The sequence below is a fragment of the Anguilla rostrata genome, chromosome 7 (assembly GCF_018555375.3).
Source record: "Anguilla rostrata isolate EN2019 chromosome 7, ASM1855537v3, whole genome shotgun sequence".
Lineage (NCBI taxonomy): Eukaryota > Metazoa > Chordata > Actinopteri > Anguilliformes > Anguillidae > Anguilla > Anguilla rostrata.
Window position 1 is genome coordinate 32,601,088 of NC_057939.1, and position 19,745 is coordinate 32,620,832.

At 44.9% G+C, this 19,745-nt stretch overlaps 2 protein-coding genes across 7 annotated transcripts in view; both read left to right on the top strand.

Annotated features, from left to right (window-relative positions):
• Positions 1 to 19,745, top strand: part of zfyve28 (zinc finger, FYVE domain containing 28) — a 258,613-nt gene that overhangs the window by 38,790 nt on the left and 200,078 nt on the right. The window lies entirely within an intron of this gene.
• On the top strand, positions 18,737 to 19,702 carry LOC135258538 (olfactory receptor 1496-like). The gene has a single exon (XM_064342003.1). The coding sequence runs from the start codon at positions 18,770 to 18,772 to the stop codon at positions 19,700 to 19,702; it is 933 nt and encodes a 310-aa protein (XP_064198073.1). The 5' UTR covers positions 18,737 to 18,769.

Consider the following 19,745-nt stretch of genomic DNA (forward strand, 5'->3'; position numbering starts at 1 on the left):
ATGGATTCAGTGGTTGCTAGTGGTGTTGCTTGTAGGTGGTGTAGTCTAGTTGTAGGTGTTGCTAGGTGGTTGCTATGGAGTCTATGGCGGTTGCTAGGGTGTTGCTAGTGGTTGCTAGGAGTTCTAGGTGGTTGCTAGGGTGTTGCTAGGTGGTTGCTATGGGTTCTAGGCGGTTGCTAGGGTGTTGCTAGGTGTTGCTATGGTTCTAGGTGTTCTATGTGTGGTTGCTATGGAGTTATGGTGTGCTATGGTGTTGCTAGCTGGTTGCTATGGTGTTCCAGGTCGTTGCTAGGGTGTTGCTAGGTGGTTGCTATGGTGTTCCAGGTGGTTGCTAGGGTGTTGCTAGGTGGTTGCTATGGAGTTCTAGGTGGTTGCTATGGTGTTGCTAGGTGGTTGCTATGGAGTAATAGCCGGTTGCTAGGGTGTTGCAAGGTTGTTGCTATGGAGTTAGAGTCGGTTGCTAGGATGTTGCTAGGGGTTGCTTTGGAGTTCTAGGCGGTTGCTAGGTCTTTACTGAGTCCAATGTCGCCACCCATAGTTCTCTATGACAAACGGTTCAAAAGTTATGAAATATCAAACATCGGCCAATCAGGAAGGGGGGCGAGGCTGATCTACACCAATGGACAAGGGACTCTCTACCATGGCCAATGAGGCATTGCACAATTTGCGGGAATTTTTTCCCTATAGAGATGAATGGCAGAATGTTCAAATCTAGAGAGAGACCAGAGTACTGCTGCTAGAAGAAACCATTGTGACATCACAAGGGTGAGAAGACAGAGCATTGTGACATCACAAAGGTGAACATTCCGCCATTCATTCTCTATGGGAAAAATTGCCCACAAAAATTCAAATTTTTCCAAAACCGTCCACTCAATCTTTCCAAAAAGTAATAGCACACCATTCCCGATCAAGCCGCTCGATTTGACATATTGTACGTGTATGTAGCGCGAAAACTGTGGGAGGAGTAGCGGTCCAAAAAACGGGCGGAATAAATAATAATAATAATAATAATATGTGCAATAATAATAGTGTAGTTGCCCTAAGGCAACCACACTAACTAGACAATTCCTGCAGAAATTGTGATGTGTGGTTGCCGCCAACGCTAAGTCAACTTTGTGCTGAACGGAGCGAACAGTTTCTGTAGCATGAGCAGAGACAAAGTATGGTATACATGATATAACATCACGGCAACGAGTTCATTTGCAACACACGTATTCAGAGCTAAATTAACCCTTCATCAATACTTGAGATCAGCGATTTACTCACGGTATGCTGTGACGAGTGACGGCGAATCATAAAGCTAGCTGGCCACTTCAGAGGGTCTTGGAAAAACGTTATATCTGCACTGCACAACCGCTCCATTTTAAAAAGCAAGACAGGGCTAGGGAGATTAATTCGATTGATTTATGGTTTTACGTTAAGTTTTGCTCATTTGTACCATTCAAATAAAAACATTTAACTGTGCTGCAATTCAGAGTTTAATCTGTTACCTTAGATACGAAGTCATAGACACAGGATAGCCTATTACATGTTAGCCGACCCAAATTTGTGGAGTTAGACCGGACCAGAAGCTGCTGCACACGTGTTGTTGACGGCGTTGTAGCACATTTTAGTACAGTCTGGCTTGGTTGAGAACTCGTTTATTCAGTAGGTAAGAGCATAAGCTTTCTAACCAGGTATAACAGCACGTCTATTTTTGTTTTTTTAATATCGTTTTTTTTAGGTCAACCGAAAGCTATGTCATCATGTCATAGAACGTATTCGCTCTTTGTTAGCACTAGCATGCAAATACGCAAAGTCTGGCTTGTTTGAAAATTCGTTTATTCAGTAGCTGAGAGCATAAGCTTTCTAACCAGGTATAACAGCACGTCTATTTTAGGTTTTGGAATATCGTTTTTTTAGGTCAACCGAAAGCTATGTCATAGAACGCATTCGCTCTTTGTTAGCACTAGCATGCAAATACGCAAAGTCTGGCTTGTTTGAAAATTCGTTTATTCAGTAGCTGAGAGCATAAGCTTTCTAACCAGGTATAACAGCACGTCTATTTTTGTTTTTTTAATATCATTGTTTTAGGTCAACCGAAAGCTATGTCATCATGTCATAGAACGTATTCGCTCTTTGTTAGCACTAGCATGCAAACACGCAAAGTCTGGCTTGTTTGAAAATTCGTTTATTCAGTAGCTGAGAGCATAAGCTTTCTAACCAGGTATAACAGCACGTCTATTTTGTTTTTTTAATATCGTTTTTTTTAGGTCAACCGAAAGCTATGTCATCATGTCATAGAACGTATTCGCTCTTTGTTAGCACTAGCATGCAAATACGCAAAGTCTGGCTTGTTTGAAAATTCGTTTATTCAGTAGCTGAGAGCATAAGCTTTCTAACCAGGTATAACAGCACGTATATTGTTGGTTTTTTTATATCGTTTTTTTAGGTCAACCGAAAGTGCTCTCATTATCGCATTAAAGCCGTTCACTGTTTTGTTAGCACTAGCATTCTAAGACGCTGCATGTGACGAAACGTCGTCAACGAATTAGCGTAATGTCTCGTGAAATACTATTATTATTGAGGACTTCTGGGTATGCCTAAGCCATATGTTTGTTGATATACCTAGCTGACAGCGTTTTCATTTGTAATTTTTCATTTTGAATATCGTTCTTTCACTTCCGCAATCAGCTATTTCCTATCCTGCCTGCTGAGACCGTAGAGCTGACCGCATCACGTGTGCAAAGCCGACCAATGCTGTAACTTCACCGTTCGCATATGAATGACGTCACCTTCTCCATTCATCCCTAATGGGAAAAATTGGGCATAAAAATTAATATTTCTCAAAAACCGTGCAGCGAAACTTTCCACAAAGTAATAGCACACGATTCCCAAAGAAGCCGGTCATTTTGACATATGGCACGTGTATGTGGTGTGAAAACTCTGGGAGGAGTAGCGGTCCAAAAAATGGGTGGAATAATAATAATAATAAATATGTGCGATAATAATGTAGTTGCCCTAAGGCAACCACACTAACTAGACAATTCCTGCAGAAATTGTGAAGTGTGGTTGCCGCCAACGCAAAGTCGACTTTGTGCTGAACGGAGTGAACAGTGATAGGTAGTTGCTATGATGTCTGAGGCAGTTGCTAGGTGTTGCTAGTGGTTCTATGGAGTTCTAGGGGTTTTTCATGGAATTCTAGGCGGTCGCTAGGGTGGTGCTAGGTGTTGCTATGGAGTTTCAGGTGGTTGCTATGAGCTCAGGTGGTTGCTAGGGCATTGCTAGGTGGTTGCTAGGGTATGTCTAGTGGTTGCTAGGTGTTGCATGTTGCTATGATTTCTAGCGTTGCTAGATGAATAGCAGTTGCTATGGATTCGTTTGATAGGTGTTGCTAGTTTCTAGGAGTATAGCCGTTGCTAGGTTATGTTTGTATGATTCTACGTTTGTAGGTTGCAAGGGTATGTCTATAGTCGGTTGCTTTGTTGCTAGGTGTTGCTATGGAGTTCTACAGTTGCTAGGGTGTTGCTACAGGTATGATCTAGCTGTTGTATGGTGTTGTATGATCGTTTGTATGGTTCCAGTGTGCTAGTGGTTAGGGTTCTATGGATGTTAGTTCTAGGTGTTGCAGAGTCTAGTGTTGCTATGTTGGTTCTATTTCTATGATATGGTTCTAGGGTTGCTAGTGTTTTGTACTAGTGCGTTTGCATGGTATTTTTCATTGGTATGTGTTTCTTGATGCTAGTTTCCTATTGTTAACCTAGGTGGTTGCTAAGCGAGTATGCTAGTTTTCATGATTCATAGGGATTGCTATGTTCTACAGGGGATTGCTAAATATATTCTAGTGCAGGTTTGCTAGAAGTGTTCTAGGCGGTTTGCTATGGATGTTGTGAAGCGTTGCAGGAGTTGCTAGGTGGTTCTATGGTTCTAGTGGTTGCTAGGTGTTGCTTGGTTGCTATGGAGTTCTAGGTCCGTTGCTAGGTGTGTTGTAGGTGTGGTTGCTATGGTGCAGTTCTATGTTGTCTAGGTGTGTAGGTGTTGCTATGGAGTTAGAGGTGCAGGTGTCTAGGTGTTGCTATGGAGTTCAGTGGTTGCTAGGTAGTTGCTAGGTGGTTGCTAGGGTTCTAGGTTGCTAGGTGTTGCTAGGTGTTGCTATGGTTCTAGGTTGTGCTAGGTGTGCTAGGTGTTGTATGGGTTCTAGGTGGTTGCTAGGGTGTTGCTAGGTGGTTGCTATGGAGTTCTAGGTGTTGCTAGGTGTTGCTAGTGGTTGCTATGGAGTTCTAGGTGGTTGCTAGGTGTTGCTAGGGGTTCTAGGGTGTTGCTAGGGGTTGCTATGGAGTTCTAGGCGTTGCTAGGTGTTGCTAGGTGGTTGCTAGGAGTTCTAGGTGTTCTAGGTGTTGCTAGGTGGTTGTAGGGTTGCTAGGGTTGCTAGGTGTTGCTAGTGGTTGCTATGGAGTTCTAGGTGGTTGCTAGGGTTGCTAGGTGTTGCTATGGATTAGGGTTGCTAGGTGTTGCTAGGTGGTTGCTAGGTGTTCAGGTTGCTAGAGTTGCTAGGTGGTTGCTAGAGTTCTAGGGTTGCTAGGTGTTGCTAGGTGTTGCTATGGAGTTCTAGGGGTTGCTAGGTGTTGCTAGGTGTTGCTAGGGTTGCTAGGGTTTGCTAGGGTTGCTAGTGGTTTGCTATGGAGTTTCAGGGGTTGCTAGGTGTTGCTAGGTGGTTGTATGGAGTTCTAGGCGTTGTAGGTTGTTTGCTAGGATTCAGGTGTTGCTAGGTGTTGCTAGGTGGTTGCTATGGAGTTCTAGGGGTTGCTAGGTGTTGCTAGGTGGTTGCTAGGAGTTCTAGGTTGCTAGTGTTGCTAGGTGGTTGCTGGACAGGTGGTTGCTATGGTGTTCTAGGTGGTTGCTAGGTGTTGGTCAGGTGTCTAGTGTACATGGTGTTCCTAGTGGTTGCTAGGGTGTTGCTAGGTGGTTGCTATGGTGTTCTAGGTGGTTGCTAGGGTGTTGCTAGGTGGTTGCTATGGAGTTTCTAGTGGTTGCTAGGGTGTTGCTAGTGTGCTATGGTTGCTAGGTGTTCAAGTGGTTGCTAGTGGTTTGCTAGGGGTGGTTGCTATGGAGTTCTAGTGGTTTGCTAGGGTGTTGCTAGGTGTTGCTATGGGTTTCAGTGGTTGCTAGGTGTGCATTGTTAGGTGTTGCAGGGGTTGCTGGTGTTGCTATGGTTCTAGGTGTTGCTATGGTGTTGCTAGGTGGTTGCTATGGAGTTCTATGGCGTTGCAGGTGTTGCTATGGTAGTGTTGTGGGTTTGCTAGGTGGTTGCTATGGAGTTCTAGGGGTTGCTACGGTGGTTGCTAGGGGTTGCAAGGGTAGTTCAAGTGGTTGCTAGAGTGTTGCTAGGTGGTTGCTATGGAGTTCTAGGTGGTTGCTATGGTGTTGCTAGGTGGTTGCTATGGATTCTAGGCTGGTTGCTAGGGTGTTGCTAGGTGGTTGCTATGGAGTTCAATAGGTGGTTGCTAGGGTGTTGCTAGGCGGTTGCATTGGAGTTCTAGGCGGTTGCTAGGGTGTTGCTAGGTGGTTGCTATGGAGTTCTAGGTGGTTGCTATGGTGTTGCTAGATGGTTGCTATGGAGTTCTAGGCCGTTGCTAGGGTGTTGCTAGGTGGTTGCTATGGAGTTCTAGGTGGTTGCTAGGGTGTTGCAAGGTGGTTGCGATGGAGTTATACGTGGTTGCTAGGCTGTTGCTAGGGGGTTGCTAGGGTATTCGAAGTGGTTGCTAGGATGTTGCTAGGTGGTTGCTATGGAGTTCTAGGTGGTTGCTATGGTGTTGCTAGGTGGTTGCTATGGAGTTCTAGGCCGTTGCTAGGGTGTTGCTAGGTGGTTGCTATGGAGTTCTAGGTGGTTGCTAGGGTGTTGCTAGGGGGTTGCTAGGTGGTTGCTATGGAGTTCTAGGCAGTTACTAGGGTGTTGCTAGGTGGTTGCTATGGAGTTCTAGGTGGTTGCTAGGGTGTTGCTAGCCGGTTGCTATGGAGTTAAAGGTGGTTGCTAGTGTGTTGTTAGGTGGTTGCTATGGAGTTCTAGGCCGTTGCTAGGGTGTTTTAGGTGGTTGCTATGGTGTTGCTAGGTGGTTGCTATGGAGTTCTAGGCCGTTGCTAGTGTGTTGCTAGGCGGTTTCTATGGAGTTCTAGGCGGTTGCTAGGGTGTTGCAAGGTGGTTGCTATGGAGTTCTAGGTGGTTGCTAGGCTGTTGCTAGGGGGTTGCTAGGGTATTCGAAGTGGTTGCTAGGATGTTGCTAGGTGGTTGCTATGGAGTTCTAGGTGGTTGCTATGGTGTTGAAGGTGGTTGCTATGGAGTTCTTGGCCGTTGCTAGGGTGTTGCTAGGTGGTTGCTATGGAGTTCTAGGTGGTTGCTAGGGTGTTGCTAGGGTGTTGCTAGGTGGTTGCTATGGAGTTCTAGGTGGTTGCTAGGGTGTTGCTAGGTGGTTGCTATGGAGTTCTAGGTGGTTGCTAGGGTGTTGCTAGGGTGTTGCTAGGTGGTTGCTATGGAGTTATAGGCGGTTGCTAGGGTGTTGCTAGGTGGTTGCTATGGAGTTATAGGCGGTTGCTAGGGTGTTGCTAGGCGGTTGCTATGGAGTTATAGGTGGTTGCTAGTGTGTTGTTAGGTGGTTGCTATGGAGTTCTAGGCCTTTGCTAAGGTGTTTTAGGTGGTTGCTAGGGTGTTGCTAGGGGGTTGCTCTGATGTTCTAGGTGGTTGCTAGGTCCAATGACGTGACCCATAGTTCTCTATGACAAACGGTTCAAAAGTTATGAAATATCAAACATCGGCCAATCAGGAAGGGGGGCGAGGCTGATCTCCACCAATGGACAAAGGACTCTCTACCATGTCCAATGAGGCATTGCACAATTTGTGGGCAATTTTTGCCTAAGAGATGAATGGCCGAATGTTCAAATCTAGAGAGAGACCAGAGTACTGCTGCTAGAACACAGGGCATTGTGACATCACAAGGGTGAGAAGACAGAGCATTGTGACATCACAAAGGTGAACATTCCGCCATTCATTCTCTATGGGAAAAATTGCCCACAAAAATTCAAATTTTTCAAAAACCGTGCAACCAATCTTTCCACAAAGTAATAGCACACCATTCCCGATCAGGCCGCTCGATTTGACATATTGCATGTGTATGTGGTGCGAAAACTCTGGGAGGAGTAGCGGTCCAAAAAATGGGTGGAAAGATAGAATAATAATAATAATATGTGCAATAATAATAGTGTAGTTGCCCTAAGGCAACCACACTAATAATAATAATAATATGTGCAATAATAATAGTGTAGTTGCCCTAAGGCAACCACACTAATAATAATAATATGTGCAATAATAATAGTGTAGTTGCCCTAAGGCAACCACACTAATAATAATAAAGAATATGTGCAATAATAATAGTGTAGTTGCCCTAAGGCAACCACACTAATAATAATAAAGAATATGTGCAATAATAATAGTGTAGTTGCCCTAAGGCAACCACACTAAATATGTGCAATAATAATAGTGTAGTTGCCCTAAGGCAACCACACTAATAAATATGTGCAATAATAATAGTGTAGTTGCCCTAAGGCAACCACACTAACTAGACAATTCCTGCAGAAATTGTGAAGTGTGGTTGCCGCCTACGCAAAGTCGACTTTGTGCTGAACGGAGTGAACAGTGGTAGGTAGTTGCTATGATGTCTGAGGCAGTTGCTAGGTGGTTCTATGGAGTTCTAAGTGGTTTCATGGAATTCTAGGTGGTCGCTAGGGTGGTGCTAGGTGGTTGCTGTGGAGTTTCAGGTGGTTGCTATTGAGCTCCAGGTGATTGCTAGGGCATTGCTAGGATGTTTCTAGGGTATGCTAAGTGGTTGGGAGGTGGTTGCTATGGAGTTCTAGGCGGTTGCTAGGGTGTTGCTAGGCAGTTGTTATGGTGTTCCAGGTGGTTGCTAGGGTGTTGCTAGGTGGTTGCTATGGAGTTATAGCCGGTTGCTAGGATTTTGCTAGGTGGTTGCTATAGTGTTGCTAGGCAGTTGTTATGGTGTTACAGGTGGTTGCTAGGGTGTTGCTAGGTGGTTGCTATGGAGTTCCAGGCCGTTGCTAGAGTGTTGCTACGTGGTTGCTATGGAGTTCTAGGTGGTTGCTAGGGTGTTGCTAGGTGGCTGCTATGGAGTTTTAGGCGGTTGCTAGGGTGTTGCTAGGTGGTTGCTATGGAGTTCAAGGCGGTTGCTAGGGTGTTGCTAGGTGGTTGCTATGGAGTTCTAGGTGGTCGCTAGGGTGGTGCTAGGTGGTTGCTATGGAGTTTCAGGTGGTTGCTATTGAGCTCCAGGTGGTTGCTAGGGCATTGCTAGGATGTTGCTAGGGTATGCTAAGTGGTTGGTAGGTGGTTGCTATGGAGTTCTAGGCGGTTGCTAGGGTGTTGCTAAGCAGTTGTTATGGTGTTCCAGGTGGTTGCTATGGTGTTACTAGGTGGTTGCTATGGAGTTCTAGGCGGTTGCTAGGGTCTTGCTAGGTGGTTGCTATGGAGTTCTAGGTGGTTGCTAGGGTGTTGATAGGTCGTTGCTATGGTGTTCCATTTGGTTGCTAGGGTGTTGCTAGGCATTTGTTATGGTGTTCCAGATTGTTTCTAGGGTGTTCCTAGGTGGTTGCTATGGTGTTCCAGGTGGTTGTTAGGGTGTTGCTAGGTGGTTGCTATAGAGTTATAGGTGGTTGCTAGGGTGTTGCTAGGCAGTTGTTATTGTGTTCCAGGTGGTTGCAAGGGTGTTGCTAGGTCGTTGCTTTGGTGTTCCAGGTGGTTGCTAGGGTGTTGCTAGGCAGTTGTTATGGTGTTCCAGATTGTTGCTAGGGTGTTGTTAGGTGGTTGCTATGGTGTTCCCAGGTGGTTGCTAGGGTGTTGCTAGGTGGTTGCTATGGCGTTGCTAGGGGGTTGCTATTGAGTTCAAGGCAGTTGCTAGGTCTTTACTGAGTCCAATGACGCGACCCATAGTTCTCTATGACAAACGGTTCAAAAGTTATGAAATATCAAACATCGGCCAATCAGGAAGGGGGGCAAGGCTGATCTACACCAATGGACAGAGGACTCTCTACCATGTCCAATGAGGCATTGCACAATTTGTGGGCAATTTTTCCCCATAGAGATGAATGGCAGAATGTTCAAATCTAGAGAGAGACTAGAGTACTGCTGCTAGAACACAGAGCATTGTGACATCACAAGGGTGAGAAGACAGAGCATTGTGACATCACAAGGGTGAACATTCCGCCATTCATTCCCTATTGGGAAAAATTGTCCACAAAAATTCAAATTTTTCAAAAACCGTGCACCCAATCTTTCCACAAAGTAATAGCACACCATTCCCGATCAAGCCGCTCGATTTGACATATTGCACGTGTATGTGGTGCGAAAACTCTGGGAGGAGTAGCGGTCCAAAAAATGGGTGGAAAGATAGAATAATAATAACTAGACAATTCCTGCAGAAATTGTGAAGTGTGGTTGCCGCCAACACAAAGTCAACTTTGTGCTGAACGGAGCGAACAGTTTCTGTAGCATGAGCAGAGACATAGTATGGTATACATGATATAACATCACGGCAACGAGTTCATTTGCAACACACGTATTCAGAGCTAAATTAACCCTTCATCAATACTTGAGATCAGCGATTTACTCACGGTATGCTGTGACGAGTGACGGCGAATCATAAAGCTAGCTGGCCACTTCAGAGGGTCTTGGAAAACGTTATATCTGCACTGCACAACTCATTAAAAAGCAGAGTAGGATAGGTGTTTATGATTTCTATCATCTCCATTTAAAGCAAACAGCTAGGTTAATTGTATTGATTTATGGTTACGTTAAGTTACCATTGTCATCTCAAATAAAAACATTTGACTGTGCTGCAATTCAGTTTAATCGTTTACTTCAGTACTGAAGCATAACAGTTTCCTACTCAGTTAGCGACCAATTTCTGGAAGTTAGGCAACCGAAGCTATGTCACATGTATGACGGCTTGTTCCATTTCCGTACGTCTGGTTGTTAGAATCTTATTCATAGCTGAAAGCATAAGCTTCTACCGGTAAACAACTTATTTTGTTTTTTATAGTTTTATTCACCAAGCTATGTCATCATGTCAGACGTATTGTCTTGTAGATACATGCAATAGCAAGTCGCTTTAAATTCGTTATTCAGTAGCTGAGCATAGTTACCGGTAACAGCACGTATATTGTTGGTTTATTTATATCGTTTTTTTAGGTCAACCGAAAGTGCTCTCATTATCGCATGAAAGCCATTCACTGTGTGTTAGCACTAGCATTCTAAGACGCTGCATGTGACGAAACGTCGTCAACGAATTAGCGTAATGTCTCGTGAAATACTATTATTATTCAGGACTTCTGGGTATGCCTAAGCCATATGTTTGTTGATATACCTAGCTGACAGCGTTTTCATTTGTAATTTTTCATTTTGAATATCGTTCTTTCACTTCCGCAATCAGCTATTTCCTATCCTGCCTGCTGAGACCGTAGAGCTGACCGCATCACGTGTGCAAAGCCGACCAATGCTGTAACTTCACCGTTCGCATATGAATGACGTCACCTTCTTCATTCATCTCTATGGGGAAAAATTGGGCATAAAAATTAATATTTCTTAAAAACCGTGCAGCGAAACTTTCCACAAAGTAATAGCACACGATTCCCAAAGAAGCCGGTCATTTTGACATATGGCACGTGTATGTGGTGTGAAAACTCTGGGAGGAGTAGCGGTCCAAAAAATGGGTGGAAAGAATAAAATATATGAACTAGACAATTCCTGCAGAAATTGTGAAGTGTGGTTGCCGCCAACGCAAAGTCGACTTTGTGCTGAACGGAGTGAACAGTGGTAGGTAGTTGCTATGATGTCTGAGGCAGTTGCTAGGGTGTTGCTAGGTGGTTCTATGGAGTTCTAAGTGGTTTCATGGAATTCTAGGCAGTCGCTAGGGTGGTGCTAGGTGGTTGCTATGGAGTTTCAGGTGGTTGCTATTGAGCTCCAGGTGGTTGCTAGGGCATTGCTAGGTGGTTGCTAGGGTATGCTAAGTGGTTGCTAGGATGTTGCTAGGTGGTTGCTATGGTGTTCTAGGCGGTTGCTAGGGTGTAGCTAGGCAGTTGTTATGGTGTTCCAGTGGTTGCTAGGTGTTGCTAGGTGGTTGCTATGGAGTTGTAGCGGTTGCTAGGGTGTTGCAAGGCATTTGCTATGGAGTTATAGGCAGTTGCTAGGGTGTTGCAAGGGTATTCTAGGTTTCCTGCTAGGATGTTGCTAGGTGGTTGCTATGGAGTTATAGGCAGTTGCTAGGGTGTTGCTAGGCATTTGCTATGGAGTTATAGCTGGTTGCTAGGGTGTTGCTAGGCTTGCTATGGTGTCAGGTGGTTGCTAGGTGTGTGGGTGGTTGCTATGGAGTTCCAGGGGTGCTGGGGGTTGCTAGGGTTCTAGTGGTTGCTAGGATGTTGCTAGGTGGTTGCTATGGAGTATAGGCGGTTTGCAGGGTGTTGCTAGCAGTGTTATGGTGTTCCAGTGGTGCTAGGGTGTTGCTAGTGGTTGCAAGGTGTTGCTAGGTGGTTGCTATGGAGTTCTAAGGCGGTTGCTAGGTGTTGCTAGGTGGTTGCTATGGAGTTCTAGGCGGTTGCTAGGTGTGCTAGGTGTGCTATGGAGTTCTAGGTAGTTGCTAGGTGTTGCTAGGTGGTTGCTATGGATTCTAGGTGGTTGCTAGGGTGTTGCTAGGGGTTGCTAGGGTATTCTAAGTGGTTGCTAGGATGTTGCTAGGTGGTTGCTATGGAGTTCTAGGTGTTGCTATGGTGTTGCTAGGTGGTTGCTATGGAGTTCTAGGCAGTTGCTATGGTGTTGCTAGGTGGTTGCTATGGAATTCTAGGCGTTGCTAGGGTGTTGCTAGGTGGTTGCTATGGAGTTCTGGTGGTTGCTAGGGTGTTGCTAGGGGTTGCTATGGAGTTCTAGGCGGTTGCTAGGGTGTTGCTAGGTGGTTGCTATGGAGTTCTAGGTGGTTGCTAGGGTGTTGCTAGGGGTTCGCTAGGGATTTAAGTGGTTGCTAGGTTTGCTAGGTGGTTGCTATGGAGTTCTAGGTGGTTGCTATGGTGTTGCTAGATGGTTGCTATGGAGTTCTAGGCGTTGCTAGGGTGTTGCTAGGTGGTTGCTATGGAGTTCTAGGTGGTTGCTAGGGTGTTGCTAGGTGGTTGCTAGGAGTTCTAGGTGGTTGCTAGGCTGTTGCTAGGGGGTTGCTAGGGTATTCGAAGTGGTTGCTAGGATGTTGCTAGGTGGTTGCTATGGAGTTCTAGTGGTTGCTATGGTGTTGCTAGGTGGTTGCTATGGAGTTCTAGGCCGTTGCTAGGGTGTTGCTAGGTGGTTGCTATGGAGTTCTAGGTGGTTGCTAGGGTGTTGCTAGGGGGTTGCTAGGTGTTGCTATGGAGTTCTAGGCAGTTGCTAGGTGTTGCTAGGTGGTTGCTATGGAGTTCTAGGTGGTTGCTAGGGTGTTGCTAGGCGGTTGCTATGGAGTTATAGGTGGTTGCTAGGTGTTGTTAGGTGGTTGCTAGGAGTTTCTAGGCCGTTGCTAGGGTGTTTGGTGGTTGCTATGGTGTTGCTAGGTGGTTGCTATGGAGTTCTAGGCCGTTGCTAGGTGTTGCTAGGTGGTTGCTATGGAGTTCTAGGTGGTTGCTAGTGGTGTTGCTAGGGTGTTGATAGGTGGTTGCTATGGAGTTCTAGGCGGTTGCTAGGGTGTTGCTAGGCGGTTGCTATGGAGTTCTAGGCGTTGCTAGTGTTGCTAGGTGGTTGCTATGGAATTCTAGGTGGTTGCTAGGTGTTGCTAGGGGCTGCTAGGGTATTCGAGTGGTTGCTAGGATGTTGCTAGGTGGTTGTATGGAGTTCTAGGTGGTTGCTATGGGTTGTAGGTGGTTGCTATGGAGTTCTAGGCGTTGCTAGTGTGTTGCTAGGTGGTTGCTATGGAGTTCTAGGTGGTTGCTAGGGTGTTGCTAGGGTGTTGCTAGGTGGTTGCTATGGTTAGTTGCTAGGGTTGCTAGGGTGTTGCTAGGTGGTTGCTATGGAGTTCTAGGGGTTGCTAGGGTGTTGCTAGGGGTTGCTAGTGTGAGTTCTAGGCGGTTGCTAGGGGTTGCTAGGGTTTCTAGGTGGTTGCTAGGATGTTGCTAGGTGGTTGCTATGGAGTTATAGGTGGTTGCTAGGGGTGTTCTAGGGGATTGTTAGGGTATTCTAAGTGGTTGCTATGGTGTTGCTAGGTGGTTGCTATGGAGTTCTAGGTGGTTGCTAGGGTGTTGCTAGGTGGTTGCTATGGAGTTCTAGGCCGTTGCTAGGGTGTTGCTAGGTGGTTGCTATGGAGTTCTAGGTGGTTGCTAGGGTGTTGCTTGGGTGTTGCTAGGTGGTTGCTATGGAGTTCTAGGCGGTTGCTAGGGTGTTGCTAGGTGGTTGCTATGGAGTTCTAGGTGGTTGCTAGGGTGTTGCTAGGCGGTTGCTATGGAGTTATAGGTGGTTGCTAGTGTGTTGTTAGGTGGTTGCTATGGAGTTCTAGGCTGTTGCTAGGGTGTTTTAGGTGGTTGCTAGGGTGTTGCTAGGGGGTTGCTATGGAGTTCTAGGAGGTTGCTAGGTCTTTACTGAGTCCAATGACGCGACCCATAGTTCTCTATGACAAACGGTTCAAAAGTTATGAAATATCAAACATCGGCCAATCAGGAAGGGGGGCAAGGCTGTTCTACTCCAATGGACAAAGGACTCTCTACCATGTCCAATGAGGCATTGTACAATTTGTGGGCAATTTTTCCCTATAGAGATGAATGGCAGAATGTTCAAATCTAGAGAGAGACCAGAGTACTGCTGCTAGAAGACAGAGCATTGTGACATCACAAGGGTGAGAAGACAGAGCATTGTGACATCACAAGGGTGAACATTCCGCCATTCATTCCCTATGGGAAAAAATTGCCCACAAAAATTCAAATTTTTCAAAAACCTTGCAACCAATCTTTCCACAAAGTAATAGCACACCATTCCCGATCAAGCCGCTCGATTTGACATATTGCACGTGTATGTGGTGCGAAAACTCTGGGAGGAGTAGCGGTCCAAAAAATGGGTGGAAAGAATAAAATATATGAACTAGACAATTCCTGCAGAAATTGTGAAGTGTGGTTGCCGCCAACACAAAGTCAACTTTGTGCTGAACGGAGCGAACAGTTTCTGTAGCATGAGCAGAGACATAGTATGGTATACATGATATAACATCACGGCAACGAGTTCATTTGCAACACACGTATTCAGAGTTAAATTAACCCTTCATCAATACTTGAGATCAGCGATTTACTCACGGTATGCTGTGACGAGTGACGGCGAATCATAAAGCTAGCTGGCCACTTCAGAGGGTCTTGGAAAAACGTTATATCTGCACTGCACAACCGCTCCATTTTAAAAAGCAAGACAGGGCTAGGGAGATTAATGTGATTGATTTATGGTTTTACGTTAAGTTCAGCTCATTTTTACCATTCAAATAAAAACATTTAACTGTGCTGCAATTCAGAGTTTAATCTGTTACCTTAGATACGAACTCATAGACACAGGATAGCCTACTACGTGTTAGCCGACCCAAATTTCTGGAGTTAGACCGGACCTGAAGCTGCTGCACACGTGCTGTTGACGGCGTTGTTCCAGTTTTCAGTACAGTCTGGCTTGTTTGAAAATTCGTTTATTCAGTAGCTGAGAGCATAAGCTTTCTAACCAGGTATAACAGCACGTCTATTTTTGTTTTTTTAATATCGTTTTTTTAGGTCAACCGAAAGTGCTCTCATTATCGCATTAAAGCCATGACTGTTTGTTAGCACTAGCATTCTAAGACGCTGCATGTGACGAAACGTCGTCAACGAATTTGCGTAATATCTCGTGAAATACTATTATTATTGAGGACTTCTGGGTATGCCTAAGCCATATGTTTGTTGATATACCTAGCTGACAGCGTTTTCATTTGTAATTTTTAATTTTGAATATCGTTCTTTCACTTCCGCAATCAGCTATTTCCTATCCTGGCTGCTGAGACCGTAGAGCTGACCGCATCACGTGTGCAAAGCCGACCAATGCTGTAACTTCACCGTTCGCATATGAATGACGTCACCTTCTCCATTCATCTCTATGGGGAAAAATTGGGCATAAAAATTAATATTTCTCAAAAACCGTGCAGCGAAACTTTCCACAAAGTAATAGCACACGATTCCCAAAGAAGCCGGTCATTTTGACATATGGCACGTGTATGTGGTGTGAAAACTCTGGGAGGAGTAGCGGTCCAAAAAATGGGTGGAATAATAATAATAATAACGAGACAATTCCTGCAGAAATTGTGAAGTGTGGTTGCCGCCAACGCAGTCGACTTTGTGCTGAACGGAGTGAACAGTGGTAGGTAGTTGCTATGATGTCTGAGGCAGTTGCTAGGGTGTTGCTTGGTGGTTCTATGGAGTTCTAAGTGGTTTCATGGAATTCTAGGCGGTCGCTAGGGTGGTGCTAGGTGGTTGCTATGGAGTTTCAAGTGGTTGCTATTGAGCTCCAGGTGGTTGCTAGGGCATTGCTAGGTGGTTGCTAGGGTATGCTAAGTGGTTGGTAGGTGGTTGCTATGGAATTCTAGGCGGTTGCTAGGGTGTTGCTAGGCAGTTGTTATGGTGTTGAAGGTGGTTGCTAGGGTGTTGCTACGTGGTTGCTATGGAGTTATAGCCGGTTGCTAGGGTGTTGCTAGGCATTTGCTATGGAGTTATAGGCAGTTGCTAGGGTGTTGCTAGGGTATTCTAGGTGGCTGCTAGGATGTTGCTAGGTGGTTGCTATGGAGTTATAGGCGGTTGCTAGGGTGTTGCTAGGCAGTTGTTATGGTGTTCCAGGTGGTTGCTAGGGTGTTGCTAGGTGGTTGCTATGGAGTTATAGCCGGTTGCTAGGGTGTTGCTAGGCATTTGCTATGGAGTTATAGGCAGTTGCTAGGGTGTTGCTAGGGTATTCTAGGTGGTTGTTAGCATGTTGCTAGGTTGTTTCTATAGTGTTGCTAGGCAGTTGTTATGGTGTTACAGGTGGTTGCTAGGGTGTTGCTAGGTGGTTGCTATGGTGTTCCAGGTGGTTGCTAGGGTGTTGCTAGGTGGTTGCTATGGAGTTATAGGTGGTTGCTAGGGTGTTGCTAAGGTGTTGCTAGGTGGTTGCTAGCATGTTGCTAGGTTGTTTCTATAGTGTTGCTAGGCAGTTGTTATGGTGTTACAGGTGGTTGCTAGGGTGTTGCTAGATGGTTGCTATGGTGTTCCAGGTGGTTGCTAGGGTATTGCTAGGTGGTTGCTATGGAGTTCTAGGTGGTTGCTATAGTGTTGTTAGGTGGTTGCATTGGAGTTATAGCTGGTTGCTAGGGTGTTGCTAGGCATTTGCTATGGTGTTCCAGGTTGTTGCTAGTGTGTTGTTGGGTGGTTGCTATGGAGTTCCAGGTGGTTGCTTGGGGGTTGCTAGGTGGTTGCTATGGTGTTCCAAGTGGTTGCTAGGGTGTTGCTAGGCAGTTGTTATGGTGTTCCAAGTGGTTGCTAGGGTGTTGCTAGGTGGTTGCTAAGGAGTTCTAGGCAGTTGCTATGGTGTTGCTAGGTGGTTGCTAGGGTGTTGCTAGGTGGTTGCTATGGAGTTTTAGGCGGTTGCTATGGTGTTGCTAGGTGGTTGCTAAGGAGTTCTAGGCCGTTGCTAGGGTGTTGCTAGGTGGTTGCTATGGAGTTCTAGGTGGTTGCTAGGCTGTTGCTAGGTGGTTGCTATGGTGTTCCAAGTGGTTGCTAGGGTGTTGCTAGGCAGTTATGGTGTTACAAGTGGTTGCTAGGTTGTTGCTAGGTGGTTGCTATGGAGTTCTAGGCGGTTGCTATGGTGTTGCTAGGTGGTTGCTAGGGTGTTGCTAGGTGGTTGCTATGGAGTTCTAGGCAGTTGCTATGGTGTTGCTAGGTGGTTGCTATGGAGTTCTAGGCCGTTGCTAGTGTGTTGCTAGGTGGTTGCTATGTAGTTCTAGGTGGTTGCTAGGGTGTTGCTAGGTGGTTGCTATGGAGTTCTAGGCAGTTGCTATGGTGTTGCTAGGTGGTTGCTAGGGTGTTGCTAGGTGGTTGCTATGGAGTTCTAGGCAGTTGCTATGGTGTTGCTAGGTGGTTGCTATGGAGTTCTAGGACATTGCTAGGGTGTTGCTAGGTGGTTGCTATGGAGTTCTAGGTTATTGCTAGGGTGTTGCTAGGTGGTTGCTATGGAGTTCTAGGCGGTTGCTATGGTGTTGCTAGGTGGTTGCTATGGAGTTCTAGGCGGTTGCTAGGGTGTTGCTAGGTGGTTGCTATGGAGTTCTAGGTGGTAGCTAGGGTGTTGCTAGGTCGTTGCTATGGTGTTCCATGTGGTTGCTAGGGTGTTGCTAGGCAGTTGTTATGGTGTTCCAGATTGTTGCTAGGGTGTTGCTAGGTGGTTGCTATGGTGTTCCAGGTGGTTGCTAGGGTGTTGCTAGGTGGTTGCTAGGGTATTCTAAGTGGTTGCTAGGATGTTGCCAGGTGGTTGCTATGGAGTTTTAGGCGGTTGCTAGGGTGTTGCTAGGCATTTGCTATGGTGTTCTAGGTGGTTGCTATGGAATTCTAGATGGTTGCTAGCGTTTTCTAGCTGGTTGTTATGGGTTGCTAGGTCGTTGCTATGGGGTTAGAGCCGGTTGCTAGGATGTTGCTAGGGGGTTGCTATGGAGTTCAAGGCGGTTGCTAGGTCTTTACTGAGTCCAATGACGCGACCCATAGTTCTCTATGACAAACGGTTCAAAAGTTATGAAATATCAAACATCGGCCAATCAGGAAGGGGGGCGAGGCTGATCTCCACCAATGGACAAAGGACTCTCTACCATGTCCAATGAGGCATTGCACAATTTGTGGGCAATTTTTCCCCATAGAGATGAATGGCCGAATGTTCAAATCTAGAGAGAGACCAGAGTACTGCTGCCAGAAGACAGGGCATTGTGACATCACAAGGGTGAGAAGACAGAGCATTGTGACATCACAAAGGTGAACATTCCGCCATTCATTCTCTATGGGAAAAATTGCCCACAAAAATTCAAATTTTTCAAAAACCGTGCAACCAATCTTTCCACAAAGTAATAGCGCTCTATTCCCGATCAGGCCGCTCGATTTGACATATTGCATGTGTATGTGGTGCGAAAACTCTGGGAGGAGTAGCGGTCCAAAAAATGGGTGGAAAGATAGAATAATAATAATATGTGCAATAATAATAGTGTAGTTGCCCTAAGGCAACCACACTAATAATAATATGTGCAATAATAATAGTGTAGTTGCCCTAAGGCAACCACACTAATAATATGTGCAATAATAATAGTGTAGTTGCCCTAAGGCAACCACACTAATAATAATAATAATAATATGTGCAATAATAATAGTGTAGTTGCCCTAAGGCAACCACACTAATAATAGTGTAGTTGCCCTAAGGCAACCACACTAATTACATTTTATAATTTTAAGTCAGAATTGGTTAAAAAAAAAGAAAAAAAATGAAAAGTATAAAATTTGCATGGCCTCCTTAGCCAAATTTAACAGGATGACATGCTAATTTCATTCTCATCAGTACAATGTCAAGCTTGTTTCCAAATTATGTTCTCTTGTAAACTGCATATAAATTAAAAAGCTCTTCAATGTAGGGGCTTCTTCAACACCATATGTTGATTGAATTCAGAATCAGTAGGATGTAAGTCCTCAATTTTAAACAAATCCTCACTTACTCTACATCCAGGTGACCATGGAAAATGTATCAGCTGTGACATCCTTCATTTTGACAGCATACGCTGAACTGGAAGATCACAGATATTTATACTTCATATGTTTCCTTCTTTTGTACATTGTGATATTATTGGTCAATTTAGTTCTTATTGTAGTCATATGCACTGAGAAAAGTCTTCATGAACCTATGCATTTGTTTATATGTAGCTTATCAGTTAATGGAGTGTGTGGTAGTACAGTTTTATTTCCATCTGTGCTTAGTCATTTGCTATCTCATAATTACGAAATATCTCTGCCCTTCTGTCTACTACAGATATACTGTATGATCACATGTGCTTTAGTTGAATTTACTATTTTAGCAGTGATGAGCTATGACCGGTATGTTGCTATCTGTCACCCATTACACTATCACCTCCTCATGTCCCCTAGAAAGGTTTCTGCAGCCATTGTATTATCCTGGGTTGTTCCTTGTGTTTACTGTGCATTTTATTTATTATCAACTGCCCAACTGTCATTCTGTGAAAGGCATATAGAAAAAATGTATTGTATGTATTTTGAATTAGTTAAACTGTCTTGCTTTGATACAACAATTTTGCGATTTTTAGGACCAGCATTAATGATTGTTTGTCCTAGTTCTCAGATCGTCATGATATTATTTTCCTATGTACGTATACTCAGAGTCTGCCTGTCTGCTTCTAAGGAATCTCAAGCCAAAGCTCTTCAAACATGCACTCCACATTTACTGTCTGTGATTAATTTTTCTGTGGGATGCTTATTTGAGATCATCCAGGGTCGTTTCAACATGAGTCATGTACCTCATCAAGCTCGCATATACCTATCCCTACAGACAAGCATGGTTCCCCTATTGTTAAATCCTGTCATTTATGGAATTAGCATTCAAGCCATTAAAGTTCAGATTTTCAAATTGCTTTTTTTTCAAAAAAAGAAGTGAAACCCACTCATGGTGATGATTTAAAAATATATTCTCTTTCTGT

Coding starts and splice junctions, on each gene's coding strand:
- LOC135258538 (XM_064342003.1), top strand. CDS start 18,770: ATGGAAAATGTATCAGCTGTGACATCCTTCATTTTGACAGCATACGCT.